Below are 15,390 nucleotides of genomic sequence, written 5' to 3'. Positions count from 1 at the left end.
GTGCGACCCTCATTCACGACAGAAAGCACGGAGAATTCGGAGACGTCAAACACGAGATGGTATCGTGTCAAATTATTTCGTTCAAATAAAAAAAAAAAAAAACAAGTTCCAATTCGCATCGAATCTTTGCAAAGAAAAAGGTGACGACGATTGTGGAACGAAAGAGGAGCTGCTCAACCAAGTCGACATTTATTTGCCTACACCGTCTGTGCGTATGTACCTTCTCCCTCGAAACGATCAATACGAGCCGAGTCAAACCGAGAAAAACGGAAAAGGTCAACGGTAGCGGCGACGGCGCGCCAGAGTCTGCAGACAACAACATGCGCTCCGTCCACAAGAGAGTCTAGTCTTTTCTCATTTCACCAAAAATAAAAAAGAAAAGTAAAAGAAAGAAGAAAAAAAAAAACAAAAAAACTAGAGGCTCTCTTTTTCGTTTTTCCGTACGCGATCAATAGTACTACTACTACTAGACTCTATTTGAGACATCGGACATGTTACAGACAGGCCATTGGCTTCAAAAGGACAGACTTCTTTTTTGCTTTGCCATCCTGCACGGCTTAACAATGGAATAATAAAAAAAAAATGTTGGGGGGGGGGGGGGGGGCGTGAGACGAAAAGAAGGTGAAAACAGGAGACATGGAGAAGCCCTCCCCGTTGAACGTAACGATCTAAAGCGAGGGATCTGTTCTCGGATTTGTTTTTTTAGCGTGATCAACGTAATAGGCGAATACGAAATAATGAATCGATATAGTTTTTTTTTTTTTTTTTTTTTTTTTTCAATTTCACGCAACCCTTTTTAGTTTCCTTTTTCTTAAGTGGGCGAGAACATCTAACAAACGTTGGCACGGATAATACACAATAATAAACTCGCCCAGAATCGATACGCGTATTAGAAATGACGTAATCATGGCCTGACGACGGTGACGGGGAATCGCATTATCTAGTGCTGCTTTTATCCCGGTTTTGCTTGCTTTTAGGACGGGGAGGGGGGGGGGGGGTTCTACTATGATTATTACCCCACGAACGAATCAATACATGGAAAAAGGAAGGCACTGGCGACAAGACAATAACGACGTTTCGAATCAAACGCTCCATCGAGTCGAAATGGGACGGAGACCAATCACACCTTTTCATTATGTGTCGTGTTTCGCGCTCTGCCTGGCTCTAACTGACGATGCTCTTAATCACATTCGCTGAACATGATGATAGGCAGATCATTTTCTGAGTTTCGATGCCAGAACGTACGTAACAAAACGAGAAACTTGTTTAAGCAGTTGCTTCAAAATACGCAATGTTACGAGAGAGAATAAAATATGCAGATCATCAAGAAGAGTAATATTTCCCCAACAAATGATCAAGGAAATGAAATAAAAATGGTTGAAAAGCACAGGCCAAACGTGCGTGGAGAGACGACAAAAATCTAAACAAAAAACAGGGCGTTGGTACCAAACAGCCCGAAGCTAAATTCCTGTATCCCCTACCGAAAAAGCTTCTCTTTTTTTTTTTCAAAAAACATACCTAGGTAAGAAAGGGTATGCACTGCCTATCCTACCTATACAATTGTCATTTTTCGAGGCACAAACAAGGCGTCAAAAATTTGGGAATTCGTTCAAACCGATGCACTTAATTGAGGACTACACGTAACAAAAATCGCACAAAGTACAGAATCAAAAAGATCTAATGAAAATCAAATAAATCGAAGAGGGACTTACATCTTCCATCCTTCCCTTGGAGGCCATCTTTGGAAACGACTTGTGCAACGGTGCCGGTTCGATGCAATTGTTCCACCTATACGCTCGTCAGAGGGTTTATGTTTTTTGGCGCGCGCGCCATTCGCTCGCCTTAGGGAGACCCGGTTACCCTTGGCAACCAAAATTGATTTCCACTCCGGGGTAAAAAAAAAACAAAAAAATGAAAGCAAATATCCGAATTTAAAAAAAAAAAGACAAAGAAAAAACAAATAAAGAAGTTAATGGTCACAATGTTTATTGAGAGATTTCATAACAAAAAGAAGATACGAGTTGGGTTCACAATTGTGTTCGGCAGTATAGTATTTCATGGCCATGAATGCGGGTGTTTTCTGCTGTGTCTGTCTATTGTCAACAGAGGGAGGCAATACTTTCAGGGCCGACGACACGGTACATAACATACTAGTAGGCTGCAGATGCAGAGAGCACTTAATCAATAGTTGAGCATCGCTAGGGCCTCCTCGATGTCGGAATGCTCGCTCGACTGGATCGTACAAAATGAACGGGAATTCTCGTACTCTGCCATGATTAGTCGGCACGATAATCCTCGTCGTCTCGTTGATTTCGTACCCTTCAGTAAAGCACGATTCTGAATGTAAAAAGCCCCACGATATAATGAAAGATGACATTCATAACGCCTGCATAACGAAAGCATCTAATTAAGATGCAAATGGCATTCATTTCTCAGCCAGTCGTTGCGTGGACGTTTTGCGATCGAGAAGAAAGCAGACGACGCAGAAGACCGTAACGACATCATCACAAAAGGGAATCTAAGAAGATGGCAGAGACGTGCTAAAAGTTATGAACCTGTCCGAAATCCCCTTCTTGAAGATCTCATTTCCGTATAACGGAGCTATTCACCCAGCCATCGATGACGTCAATAGTACTTCATGGCGCCAAGCCGATACACCATACACGATATGCTGAGCCTCAACACGAAGGAGAAAAAGAACACGGCGAATGCACATGGCGGGGTTCTCGATCCCTGCCGTTAGATATGGCATCGAGAGTTCACCCGGCGTGAATAGCCTCGTGCCGAAATTATTGATCGTCTCCCGGCCGGATCGTCGTCGTCCATCGATTAACCTTACCCGTTCCTCAACATACAAGGCGGCAGGGATGGTCGGCTCAGCCATAGCTCGTTTTCATTCTTCCGTAAAAGCTGGAAAGTTGGATTCCGTTTCGTTGGGGGAAGGACTAAAACGAGGACGTTTTTGCTAGAATAAACAAACTGCCGGCACAAGGACGAATATATAAAGGGCATCTTTTCTTTACTATGCAAGGAATGGTCTTCGGTTTGATTCTTTTATTATTTTGTTAGTTATATGATGGCAGAGGCAGCAACACAAATCGCAATATCCTTTACAAGATTGCTTCCTCGAATATATAGTGTGTAACGGCGACACCAGTCTCATTCCTAAGTGGCTAACCTGGAATGAAACCTGCCAAAACATTGACGAGACTTCCTTTGGGTACAAAGATCTTTCACTCGATTATTAATTTTCTAGTAAGTTCATAGGTTTTCTGTTTAAATAAAGAATTTAGTTTTAATAGCCAAATCAACAATTTTGTACCAGTTCACTTACTTGCTAAAAGGTCTCAACAGTCTCCTTCTAGCGGTAGAACTAGAAATTCCATTTAAACCCATTGAAGGGTACTTTGCAAAGGTGTCATAGACCGCCGAGATCAAGTAACCCTCGTGAGTTTGGGTGTTACGTGACTTTTCAAAATTGAGGTATAATTCACAATTTTTCTTCAAGTGGCGTTCGTTTTAAAATGATTTAATATTGTATTAGGTAACTGTCATCTGTCGAAGGTCAATTCAGCTTGAATTACAGGCGCTATCGTTTTTTCTATAATCAAAACAACACAACACCACAGCTGAACAGAGACTTTCTGATTTAGTTCATCAATCCTTCTGGAACAGTGTAACCGAAACCACCTCTCCAATGACGCTTTTTTGGAGGACTCTCCGATTCGGTGTAAGGAATGTACGCCTCAGCAGGCAAACGTCTTCTTGTTTCAACTTGTCCAGCTGGGCATTTAATTCCACCAAATCATCTACAACCAATGCCAGTGTATCAATTGGGAAATATTTGCCTGTAAATCAATTATGCAGGAGTTTCAGTACTCACATCGAAAGACAACCTCATTCAGAACATTTCTTTCTTCGTCAGGCAAGAACAAATTTTTCAGTTGCTGCTTTTGCACAAAGTCTTTAATAATACATTTTGCTTTCTGCTGCCACATTTTTATAGCTGTTTGATAGGGAAAGTTGCACATACACTTACCTCCTTGCTGATGCATTTACAAAAGATGCTGTGGTCATTGATCCTGTCATCCAGCTTGTCGACAGAGACCTAGAAATTGTTAAGGAATTGGGCCTTAACATCAGATATGCTTGTATGAGATTCAGACAAATAATTAGGTCTAAGCATTCAACAGTCTATTGTTCCTATATTTACTATATGCAGTAAGTACCCATATGCACTCCGATCATACGACTACCGTCCAAAAGCTGAAGAAGTACCTTCCATCATGCAAAACTGCCATTTCTGCTGCCAGTGGGGCGACCGCGGATATCTTAGTACGCCATGGCGATATCATTAAGTTTGGCCGACTTAATCTAGAAGTACGAGCAACACCAGGACATACGAACTGTAAATGACCGAACATGGTTGTTTTAAGCACAATGTATATCTAAAAGGTGTATGTTTGTTGTTACAGGTTGCGTGACTTACGTATGTCACGAAGAGGGAGTGGCGTTTACCGGGGACACTTTACTGATAAGAGGATGCGGCCGAACTGATTTCGACCAAGGAGACCCGGAGACTTTATATATGTCAATTTTTAACCAGATTTTCTCACTGCCAAACACACACAGGCTCTACCCAGGTCACGACTACAGAGGTACGAAAATGGGAGAACATAGAAAATGATTTCTTTCTCCGATTCAAAAACTACTTTCCCTTTAAGGTCGAACGGTCACAACCGTTTACGAAGAAAAACGTTACAATCCCCGATTGACGAAAAGCCGAGAAGAATTCATTCAAATCATGAAAACCTTGAATTTGGCCCACGCCACCGATAACCAAATGGGTATATATTTATAGAAATTTAGCTTAATCAAGTAAACTGAAATAATAAGAAAAATTTCCCGTATTCCATAGAACATTCCCTGCCAGACAGTTTTAAGTAAAAATGTCCTGATGGATGAATCTGTCACCTGATGAACTGGAAAATTTGATCTTCTGAGCAGCGCTTTTTCTTTCCACATCCATTGTGTCAACATGATTTGCTATTACATGTTTAAACCAATATTACTTGGGAATCTGAAAACATTATACAGTGAAAACAGCCCCATTATTTCCTTATTTCTATTTCACATTGTCTGTATGCCTTGAGAATTTTCAATAAAAGTTAATCAAAAAACAGCGATACGCTATTTCTTTGAAACCCTTGCCTAAATTTCCGTCCAACTTTTATCAGTCAATCATAAATAAAGAAACCGGCGCTCCGATTCCCAATCCCAACAGTCACGAGCTCATTCGTCCAATTATCTTGCAACGCTGTCAAAAAAGTTTGCGCCGCTAGATGACCTTACTAGTCTAACGTCTTCTGCACTTTATTGCCGTTTCGTGATATTCTGTCTTACTAATAAGTGATTTTTTGTAAGGATGTCTCTTCGCGTCTTGGTTGGTTGTAAACGTGTTATTGACTATGCTGTTAAGGTATTATATTCTAATTATCGCTACAGTAGCAAGTAAGAAAATGATATTACCTTTGCAGATCCGTGTTAAACCTGACAAATCTGGAGTCATCACCGAAGGAGTGAAGCACTCTATGAACCCGTTTGACGAGATTGCAATTGAGGAAGCTGTACGCATGAAAGAAAAGAAGGTTGCCAAAGAAATCGTAGCTTTCTCCTGTGGTCCAACTCAATGCCAGGTTGGCATTTTATCAACTTTCTTTTCCATTACATAAGCTTGGCACCGACTTGCTTATCTTGTTGTATCCTGAACTGATTTTTGTGACTGGTTTTTCCTGTGTTACAGGAAACACTCAGGACCGCTCTCGCAATGGGAGCGGACAGGGGAATTCACGTTGAAGTTTCAGGGCCAGAGTATGAAACACTGCAGCCATTGCACATTTCTAAAATGTTGGCTAAACTGGCAAAAGATGAGCAGATTGACCTAATAATTGTTGGGAAACAGGTCTGACCCATTACACTTTGTATTTTTTTTTAATGATAACACTACTAAGCACACTTGGTGCCTTTGATTGACAGGCTATTGATGATGACTGTAACCAAACAGCCCAAATGACAGCTGCTCTGCTAAATTGGCCACAGGCTACTTCTGCTTCCAAGGTTGTCTTTTGTTGCATTTAGATATTCAGCTGTCCGACACCACTATTTTGAGAATCGTGTTTTGCTATTCAGATTGAAGCCAAGGATGGCAGCTTGCAGGTGGTACGTGAGATTGACGGAGGCCTCGAAACAATTAAGGTGAAACTACCATCGGTCGTCAGTGCCGACTTGCGTCTCAATGAGCCGCGCTACGCTACCCTTCCTAACATCATGGTATAAATTGTTTTAAAAAACGCAGATGCCCTCGCTTTTACTTAGTAGGTTTAATTTCTTTTCTCTTTTAGAAAGCCAAGAAAAAGCCCATAAAAAAAATGGCGCCTAAAGATTTAGGCGTCGACGTTAGCCCCCGAATTCAAGTAGTCACGGTCGAGGAACCACCCGTACGACAAGCCGGCGCCAAGGTCGAGAATGTGGACGCCGTGATAGAGAAACTGAAAGCCCTTGGTCACGCCTAAATTTGCAGGAATTGCAATGAAAAACATCCGAAGAAACCTCAATATGACTGGTTTCTGTTGTAGTTCTGCTTTATCAATGCAAATTGTGTTCGAAAGAATGTTATAACGGAAAAGAATACAAGACCTTATTATACTTACGTCCTCAAATATTTTTTGCCAGTCCATCGAAATAGGCTAGTCGTCAGACCTCGACATTGTTACAAAATTCACGTGTATTACAATGCATCAGTATACACAGCAGTGTAACTGCATTCATATAATAATGTTTTTAAAATGCGAGTTTCTTAATCAACAAGTAGATTTGCTGATCCACTTCGAACCCGTGCAAATTGTTGGCGTCGCCTTGCAGCCGCATCAGCAAACCGCCATACGAAGCGTAGGCCGATCTATACGAATAAATAAGCATCAACTTTTAAAACATAAAAACACTATTTTTAAACAACAAAGGGAAAACAATGGAGACATCGAAATAGCTACGATTAATCGAGGTTGAATATTGCGTCAACCGACAGTGGACAGTTTGGATAGTGGCTGTGGAGTCGTAACAATATCTCACAACCAGCTAACCACACTGCCAACAGCCGGGACACCATTTTTCTTTTCCCTTAGTTTCTCTTATCACTGGAGACACCTGTTCAACTTCTAGCTCTTTCCTAATGAGAGGAAGACACTTGACTGTGATCTAGATTCAATTTGATGGAGCCTTTTATATTCAGAACGTATCGCAATGTGCAAAAAAAAAAAAAGAAGGAAAATGATATGTCGTACACTAGGCGTATTTAACGTACGTCGCCAAATGGGTTCCTGCCATGGGAATTTCCTCTGAATCGACGGGTCGACGAAAATAGCATCGGATTCTTCGACCTCTTCGCCTTGACGAAAAAATTAATAACATTCGCGGAAAGGGAAACGTTGCTTCTTCGTCGGAAAACAAAATTCAACGACGGGGTCTTTTTCTTAATTGGTTTTAAGCCTCTTTTGTATTTCGCAAAATCTTTTCCTCATGAACTCTGCGCTTATAGCAACCGTATTCATAGTTTGCGAATTTTAGCCATGGCGATGGCTAAAATGACTTTTCTATGAACTTTTCTACGTATTCAATTATACGTGATTTCTCTGCATTTTTCTCTATTTCGTCTTCTGAAATTATAGGGCTTAACGAACGTTCAACTCGGAACGTCCATTTTTACGGAAACGCAGTTCTACCAACTACAATTGCGTCAAGATTTATGGGCTGATATGCACAGACTGCTGACCATCTGACGCTATCGACTACAAACGACATTGTGTTTCCCTGAAACTGACTTATTCCGCTATCGCAACCGTGCGATTATAGTTTTATCTGGTTTTATGTGTTACGCTCAACACCTTTCGAATACAACGATTTGTACTGCTTTTCATAATTTATTCCGTTTCTTCTGCCAATAACAAAAAACGTGGATAGGAAAATAGGAAATTGCATAAAATCAAATTTAAAATGAGTGAGGACGTGATGACTGACAAGAGTGACGATACCAGAAGAATGCATTTACCCCGATTACGTAATAGCTAAAGGCAAACGCACCACTGGTACGGACTCCAGACAGAAAGTGGACTGTCAAAAGAAGGGACGCAAACCAACAAAATCCAATCAATTTGTGCAATACGAGCCACAACAAATGAAAAATCAAGTAACCCACACACAACATTGAATTTTTAAAAATGCAATTTTTCCGAAATAAATAAAAATAAGCTTGGATTTCGATCTTCTTTTCTAGCGCAGGATATTAGCTCCGGAGAGGACGCCTCTTCTCAGCACCGTCCAGGTTAAAGGTCGAATTTCAAGTGGGCCTAACCTTCTTCTACCTAGCTTGCTTTTATATAGTCGGTGGGCAGAGATGTGGGCCTCTAAGGCCGTCGATCTCCCACCATTGCGAAATTTCAAAAAGACGTTTTGTTTAAAAAACAAAAAAAAAAAAAAAAAGATCTATCTACCCTACGGCGCTATTTCCGTAAAAAAAAAAAAAAAAAAAAAAAAAAAAAAAAAAAAGAACTCGGAATTCAGACGACGATATGCCGGATGCAGCAACAACATCTAGCAAGAGCCTGTCAATCACGTACGTTTGTTTGTGTAAACTATAGGGAAAGAGAAAATTTTCGCGGAAGGGGGCGTGTCAAAGGCCGATTCGGGGAATCCAAGAGAACCCGTTCAATGACGCTTTTCAATATTTATGTTTCCAGGGAACGGTTGGTAGTAGGACAAAGTTTCGCCATTTCACTGGAATGGATCGCTATACGTATTTCGCCTCATGGGAAAGGAATGTCGGTCACAAGCCAATCTTAGAAAATGGATAGCAGAACGCCATCCGGAAATTTCTTTTTCTTTGCCGGAATGCCGGCGGTAACTAAGCGAAAGCAACAGATTTTTGTTTTCTGTTCTTTAACCGGCAAAGAGAAAACAACCCGAAATTCTGTTCCATATTGCCAACAAAATAACAACAAAGTCGATTCGTTCCAAAATCACAAGGACTGAGATACCACCAGCTGTGTTCACCTGGCTCTAAAGGTAACAAGCGAACGCAGGGTGGTTCCCTGTCCCGGAGTGGAATATTTTCACACTTTTTTTTTTTGCGATCGTAAATGTGGTGCTTTTCAAAAAGAAAAAAGGTGAAATTGGATCAAGGGAAAAACTTACAATCGTGATGACGGTTCCGTCGATCCTTCGTCACCTTCAATGCGATACACCTTGCCAAACATGACGTATTCGAAAGCGTCGGCGCGAGATGGGGCGCCCTGATCTTGCGGCGCCCATTCGCCCGCATCCGAGCATCCATCTTCGCGCAACGTCGTCGCCAAGACCAGTCGAAACTTGTCGCCTATTTTTTAAAAATAAATAATATTTAATTTAATTTAAAAGACAAATAAAAGAAGTGCACCATTTACCTAAATCCATCGGAAATAGCCACGAATTGATGTCCAGAATCAAATCCATTTTAAACGATTCACTTTCGCAATGCAGCCGGCTTACTGTTAAATAGAAAACAAATGACAAAACACATTAAATTTAAATAGATCACAACAAGAAAGAGAAATTCAATAGAAAAACAAACTAAATGCCAGTTAATGAGACGGACATTGTAAACGGGCGATATCTTTTACCATTTGATGAGGGAAGAAGGGAAAGTGGGTCGGGGTGCTACTTTCATGACATTAATGGCGTAGTAGAGATTAAAGAAATGGCAGAGTGGAATAAAAAAAAAACGAAATCTTATCACGAAACTGTCTATAATGAGCACCAGGTGTCGGCAAAACGGGAAGTCGAAATGAAGTGTAGGTAATTCAATCAAACGTTGCAGCGGGCAGTGACGTCACAAGAGGCCTTTTAAAGTAAAAGAGAGTCGCACTTGTTTTTCCGTGATGCGCGTGCGCGCAAAACGAACGTGACCTTTCGACCTTTCTGTGTTCCATCTTTTGCAACGCAGTTACGTATAAAAAATAAAACAAAAAGAAAAGCGCTGATGGGGAAAGAAACTGGAGTGAGTGGGTAGACTGAGGAAGAGGGTATCGATCCCTTGGAAGGAACTGGAAGGCGTCGTGCGAAACAGGAACGACGCCACACACGATATCAAAACAAGGTCACGTGGAACAGTGCGAAACAAAAAAATCGGATCAATCCCGCAACAGAGAGAAAATTGGTACCATCCCGGATGCGTGTTGTCAGCATCACCTGTCTCGGGCTGTTTATCAACATGCAAGATAGACACAGGTGAACTTGGAACGTCGCAATAACGAAAAAGAAAACAAACTGACGCAATTCGCTGGTTGCCAAGGGAGACGGCAACCCAAACTTATCAGATTTTCGGGAGCGTTCAAAAATGGCGGTCAATGTCACTTGGGTGCGCGATTTCTTCCGACAAAAAACAAAACAAAATCCAATCAACTCGCAGAGCGTTTCACATACGAAACGAAATGGAGAGAAAGCTCTGCACTTTTTATTATTTGAAAACTTTCTTTTGAAGAAGAAAACAAACGTCAAAAAGGAAAGTTCAAATCTTGCGGGCGCGCAGTGACGCAAGTGCGCAGTATTTGGGCATCGCAAACAGTTTTACCTCGTCCTTGGCCAAAATAAAGAAAAAACAACAATAACACGCAAGTGCGCCACTAGCGTATTGTTATTATTGTTTTGCAACAGCTTAAAAACAAAATCTGAAGGAACTTAAAAAAAAAAAAATAATTCTACCACAGCCGCACACCGCGAAAAGAGAGAGAGAGAGAGAAGACGGTGAATGGAACACGATTGACCTTGGTTATATCCTCAAAGACATTGAACCAGTTCCGGTTGAGAATACCTGCAGGCTTTCAAAGTCTTACACGCTTCATTATTATTTAGAATAAGTACATATTTTTTTGAAGCTGGCCCTTTTTTGTCATGTGCGTCCAAAAAAGGGGAGCCGAGATGCGGACATTCACGCACTGACCAAAACAAAATTGCGCAACAGACAACGCAAATGACTTACCCATAATTTGGGAATTTCCAACACGTTCAGAAAGTCATCCTGTCCTTTTTTTTTGTCTTTTCACAAATTATTCTTGATTTTGCTTTTGTCATTGTTTGCGTTTTTTTTCGTTACGTAATTTTTGCGTGTGCGTAGCTGAACGAAAAATTGAACAACAATAAAAGAGGCACAGTAGATATCAAAGCGATGCGGCGTCGTCGACGTCGGAGCCAGGAAGGTTCGAGTCGGTTGCCCAACTGCGCAGTTTTAGCGAAAGCCCCAACAACAACGACGACGACGGCGAAACCCCCTTCCCATCTCTCACGACCCCCTTTCCCAATCCACCCACCGAATCCCCCCTCCTTTCCACCATCCTCGTGTCGTCATCATTTCCACCTTCTCCCAATCGGGCACACGGCGCAAACGCTGCCCCCCTCCCACCCACAAATGTCCTCCTGTTCACGAACGCAATTGTTATCAGGTCCGTCAATATCCTCCCTCCTCTCAAAACGAACAAAAACAAAATTAATCAGAAATGATTGGATACCAAATTGAAAACGACTTTCATCCTGAAGGTAAAAAACAACAAAAAATGAAAACCAATTTGAAGGAAATGAAACACTCGGTCAACGCAAAAAAAAAAAAAAAAAAAATCTAAATGACACTGGGGACAAAGTAACAGTTGTAGTAGTTACACGGGAGCGTGAATAGGTGATCACTTTAGGAGGAACTCTGTCCGCGCACTCCCGCACCTAAAGTCACGCAGCCAACGACTAACCAAAACTCCTGAGTCACTCGCACACACAGAGAGAAAAAGAGAGAGGTTCGAAAATGGCGAAATGGCTTGGTGTGTGTGTGTGTGTGCAATCATAGCGTGACTCGTTTTCTTGTTTTGTTTGTCTTTTATTTTATTCCTTATATTTTTTTTCGTAACCGCCGGGGCCACGGCGCCATTTCTATCTACCGCCTCCCACCACCACCCTCTCTCTGCCGCTGACGTTCGGGGACGAGAGATTGCGTCACGCCGTCGACGAGATGGGGAACGTGAAAGGAGGCAGGAGGTGGCAAGTGGGAGGGATAGTGTACGTGCAACGTGTCCCGCACGAACACAGCAACCCAGTGGGTTTTCTGGTTCCCTTCTCTCTCATTTTCCCCAATTGGCCGATTTCAAACTCCACCCACAACACGGCCAATGACGTCTCAGGCCCACACCACCACGACGGCAACAACAACAACAACAATCGGCCATCAACCTAGAATCAATGACACTGCCACAAAAGCCAAACAAAATTCTTCTTCTTCCGTCTTCGCCATGTAAAGCAAATTGCAAAAAGACAAAAAACATGTTTCATTGCAATGACACGCAGCAAAAATAACTGGACGTTTTTAAACGGACAATCCAGGTGGCATCACATACACACAACAACACCTTGTTGCGTGTTGTTATCTCGTGTACAGGCAACTTGCCCATTCTTGTTGGATTTGATCGTCAGCAATAATCCAAATAATTTTAAAGGAAAAGAAGATTAAAAAAAAAAAAGAGATCTTCCGGTTCTCGTCGATGATGTTATTGACCTCGGGAGGACATTGGCCCAAGAATTTTTGTATGAATTTAATATTTAAAGGGAAAAAAAACAGCGACAAAGTAAGCATTTTTGCACGGCGTAAAATGTTTTTTAAACGCAAGTCTCCGCCCCGATGGCCTTCCATCAATTTTTCTTTAAGACATTGCACTCGGCTAGCAACACATCCGTGATATTTGCGTAACATTTAGTTGTTGTTTTCATTCCCTTGCATCCTTCTGCGATTTCCCATCCCGAAAGAAGTCTAGTATTCCAATGACAGGTGGGTTTGGCCCTCACACCAGGTTCACGGTCGGCCATTTTTTTCGCTATTTCAGGACACTAGTGCATTTGACGAGTTAACCACTTGTGCACAAAAATAAAGACGAGCAGAATCAATTCGATATGTTATTACAATCGGCCCACCAAAAAACGTTGAGAGCGGAAGACCCAAAGAGACACCCACGCACCGATGACGCACACCGCAATGGCTGCCGACTGTTTCGGGATTGACCCGCAATAACCGGACTGACCAAACGAAAAACAGAGAGAAAATAACTGGTACCCACCCAGTCCCCCAAGATGACGTGTCACGCGGGAATGGAAAACGACCGGTCGATACGCTTTCCCAATTCGACAATGTAGTTGGATTGAATTTATGAGTCAATATTGAGTCTATCAGAACGGAAATACGGGGTCGCTCTCTCTTTCCATCTCTTTTGACAAGAGGATCTCACGATTTTAAACCCTTTTTCATATCGCGAAAGATGTTAAACACACACGCGAAGCGGAGCGAAAACGAGAAGAGTTTGAGTCGGATCTTGACTTGGCTGGGCGTTTCTTGCAGCCGATCGATTTTTCACTGGGAGAAAACGCAGAAGGAGCTGGCTGTTAGCTGGAAAGGTCAAGGTTACTTACGACGTCGGCGACGTCGCTATTATCAAAACAAACATGGGCGCATTGTACCCATGAAGCCCATAACTACTTGTTTACCATCAAAAGGTCTCATGTAACTAATGGCTATCGCGTTCCCCATGGATCGAAATCCAATTAAGCAACAAAAGGGACAAGGTTGGGTTTATACAAGTTCATAGCTCATCAAAACGATAGAGAACACTCTTTCTCCTTATCAGGTTATCCTTTGAGAGGCATACTCTTCTTCTTCAACAACAATAACAAACTTGGAAAAAGGAGTTGTTGATGGGCGTAAATGGGCGTAGGCCACCACCGTAGCTTCTTAATTCGTTCGGTTCGTTACATTTCGATGTTCGTTAACCCAGTAATAAAAATCAAGGCGAGAACGACATCAAGTTTGACTAGTTCGGAAGAAACAAAACTTCTCGTGTTCTGAAAAAGGTTTCACCTTGAGCACGGTGTCCGGGTTCGTTCTGACGTCATTGGATGTCAGGCAGCTTCTCAATTTTTTCGGTGCTTAAAATCAACATCCGATAGTTCATTCTCAGTGTAAAAATTTTTATGCCGTTACCTTCTACGCACATATGGATGAAGGGCATAAAAAGGGCAATCACCGTTGGTTACCAAAGCTGTGCGTGCGTCACTCAGTTTTCACAAGTTTGTAGCCATATGCCAATGAAAGGTAGTCGCGTCTTTCGCAAGTAGATGGCGGGACCAGATTTACAACCCAGTTTTCAAAAAGAAAAAAAAAAGAAAACAGCGTTTGAAGTTTTCCCCAAAAGCATAATAGTGAAATCTCCCCAATAATAAGGTTTGCTTTCCCTCTGCTCACAATGAAATACTGATATATTGATAAGCTGTTAAGAAACAGTGTTTCCCTTTGTAACCAACCCAGTAAAGGGGGGGGGGGGAAATGATGCTCTAAAGTACTTGTTGCTTCTTGTAAATTTGTTGTTGCAAAAACCAGTTAGAGCTCAAGATTGCCCTAACTCTACCACCAGCACAGAACCATACCATTGCATGACTAATGTAGATAAGAATTAATCATCTCTGAAGCTAAATGTTACAGGGAATCCAACCCTATTTCTGTAACAACAATGAATAATAACACAAATCTAGACAAAATTGACATGCACTACTCTCAAGAAACTAAAGAGTTTGGGGAAGCATGAGAAAAGATACTGACATTGAAAACCACGAGTACAAAATCGCGACCAGATCGGAGAACATTTTAAAAACCAATATCACAATAAAACCCAATCACGGAAAACAGATAAGAAAGGTTTCTTACCTCTGTCAAATTTCCTTCCTTCGGGATCAATGTCCTTAATATCGAAAATATCTTCAAACAAAACACCGGCCATGATTTCGAACTTGTACAGAAAATTTTCACAAACTTTTTCAAGTAATACGGTGTCGTCTGCTAACCATGCTTGGCGCTACGTTGCCAAACGAAATTCCCAGTTTTTTCACATTTGCTGGCTTTTTTTGTTTTTAGAGTCAGAGGGTATAAAGTAAGAATCATAATATTCTTTTAGACAAAACCTTTTTGTCGTGAACGCAAATTAAATAAAAATGGGAAATAAACCAAAGTAGGAAACTGTTCCGTCTGGCACTGTGCAAATCGGATTTCATGCATGCTCAGCTGACTTTTCGTAATTGAATTTCTAAGGATTCTGACCGGTTCTAGATTGGACTGTTTTTAATATATTCGCCATACAAATTAGGTCAACTAAAGCTATGCCTCTAACGAGATTAACAAGACGATTTTAGGAAACGGCCAAGGACAATTTGCGATGAAATTAATCTGATCGATAGTGAACAGTTAGAGCACGTAATGGAGGCAAGGGCGATTCTATCTGAAAT

The 15,390-nt window shown here is 41.6% G+C and overlaps 4 protein-coding genes across 12 annotated transcripts in view; 2 read left to right on the top strand and 2 right to left on the bottom strand.

Annotated features, from left to right (window-relative positions):
• The window catches only part of LOC130688887 (electron transfer flavoprotein subunit beta-like), a 71,063-nt gene extending 64,354 nt beyond the window's left edge, over positions 1-6,709 (top strand). Inside the window, exons 1-6 of one of the 2 annotated variants that reach the window (XM_057511902.2) lie at positions 5,330-5,479; positions 5,538-5,696; positions 5,804-5,962; positions 6,037-6,117; positions 6,190-6,330; positions 6,402-6,709. In XM_057511902.2, coding sequence (XP_057367885.1) covers positions 5,426-5,479; positions 5,538-5,696; positions 5,804-5,962; positions 6,037-6,117; positions 6,190-6,330; positions 6,402-6,572 — 765 coding nt within the window. In that variant the 5' untranslated portion in view covers positions 5,330-5,425 and the 3' untranslated portion in view covers positions 6,573-6,709. Of the gene's footprint in view, positions 1-5,329; positions 5,480-5,512; positions 5,697-5,803; positions 5,963-6,036; positions 6,118-6,189; positions 6,331-6,401 lie in introns of those variants that run through there. The other variant, XM_059497051.1, reaches the window with a different exon arrangement.
• Positions 1-15,390, bottom strand: part of LOC130688856 (sodium/potassium-transporting ATPase subunit alpha-B) — a 40,690-nt gene that overhangs the window by 16,182 nt on the left and 9,118 nt on the right. For 3 of the 5 annotated variants that reach the window (XM_059497040.1, XM_059497039.1, XM_057511862.2), the window contains exon 1: positions 1,713-1,783. The exons of 1 other annotated variant lie outside the window; for it this stretch is intronic. In XM_059497040.1, coding sequence (XP_059353023.1) covers positions 1,713-1,739 — 27 coding nt within the window. In that variant the 5' untranslated portion in view covers positions 1,740-1,783. Of the gene's footprint in view, positions 1-1,712; positions 1,792-15,390 lie in introns of those variants that run through there. One more of the 5 variants, XM_059497041.1, reaches the window with a different exon arrangement.
• On the top strand, positions 3,340-5,182 carry LOC130688880 (persulfide dioxygenase ETHE1, mitochondrial-like). 3 transcript variants are annotated; one of them, XM_057511894.2, is made up of 7 exons: positions 3,340-3,483; positions 3,545-3,925; positions 4,007-4,151; positions 4,223-4,408; positions 4,476-4,658; positions 4,725-4,847; positions 4,919-5,182. In XM_057511894.2, exons 2-7 carry the CDS (start codon positions 3,698-3,700, stop codon positions 4,945-4,947), a joined length of 894 nt encoding a protein of 297 aa, XP_057367877.1. In that variant the 5' UTR covers positions 3,340-3,483; positions 3,545-3,697; the 3' UTR covers positions 4,948-5,182. The 3 variants fall into 3 exon arrangements, with proteins under 3 accessions (XP_057367877.1, XP_059353033.1, XP_059353032.1); XM_059497050.1 differs by having other exon boundaries at positions 3,378-3,483; positions 3,654-3,925; XM_059497049.1 differs by lacking the exon at positions 3,340-3,483 and having other exon boundaries at positions 3,510-3,925.
• On the bottom strand, positions 6,767-14,907 carry LOC130688901 (DNA-directed RNA polymerases I, II, and III subunit RPABC3-like). 2 transcript variants are annotated; one of them, XM_057511919.1, is made up of 4 exons: positions 14,816-14,907; positions 9,495-9,578; positions 9,247-9,427; positions 6,767-6,958 (listed from the first exon to the last, which is right to left on the bottom strand). In XM_057511919.1, the coding sequence occupies exons 1-4, from the start codon at positions 14,886-14,888 to the stop codon at positions 6,841-6,843; spliced, it is 456 nt and encodes a 151-aa protein (XP_057367902.1). In that variant the 5' UTR covers positions 14,889-14,907; the 3' UTR covers positions 6,767-6,840. The 2 variants fall into 2 exon arrangements, with proteins under 2 accessions (XP_057367902.1, XP_059353035.1); XM_059497052.1 differs by lacking the exon at positions 14,816-14,907 and adding an exon at positions 11,069-11,647.

This window comes from Daphnia carinata, chromosome 9 (genome assembly GCF_022539665.2).
Source record: "Daphnia carinata strain CSIRO-1 chromosome 9, CSIRO_AGI_Dcar_HiC_V3, whole genome shotgun sequence".
Taxonomy (NCBI): Eukaryota; Metazoa; Arthropoda; class Branchiopoda; order Diplostraca; family Daphniidae; genus Daphnia; species Daphnia carinata.
The sequence above is the reverse complement of the archived record's forward strand: the minus strand, read 5'-3'. Positions and strand labels throughout refer to the sequence as shown.

Coding starts and splice junctions, on each gene's coding strand:
- LOC130688880 (XM_057511894.2), top strand. CDS start 3,698: ATGACGCTTTTTTGGAGGACTCTCCGATTCGGTGTAAGGAATGTACGC. Junction 4,409..4,475: donor AACACCAGGACATACGAACT/GTAAATGACCGA, acceptor TTGTTGTTACAG/GTTGCGTGACTTACGTATGT. Junction 4,659..4,724: donor CCCAGGTCACGACTACAGAG/GTACGAAAATGG, acceptor TTTCCCTTTAAG/GTCGAACGGTCACAACCGTT.
- LOC130688901 (XM_057511919.1), bottom strand. CDS start 14,888: ATGGCCGGTGTTTTGTTTGAAGATATTTTCGATATTAAGGACATTGAT. Junction 9,579..14,815: donor AGGAAGGAAATTTGACAGAG/GTAAGAAACCTT, acceptor TCTATTTAACAG/TAAGCCGGCTGCATTGCGAA. Junction 6,959..9,246: donor ACGGAACCGTCATCACGATT/GTAAGTTTTTCC, acceptor TTATTCGTATAG/ATCGGCCTACGCTTCGTATG.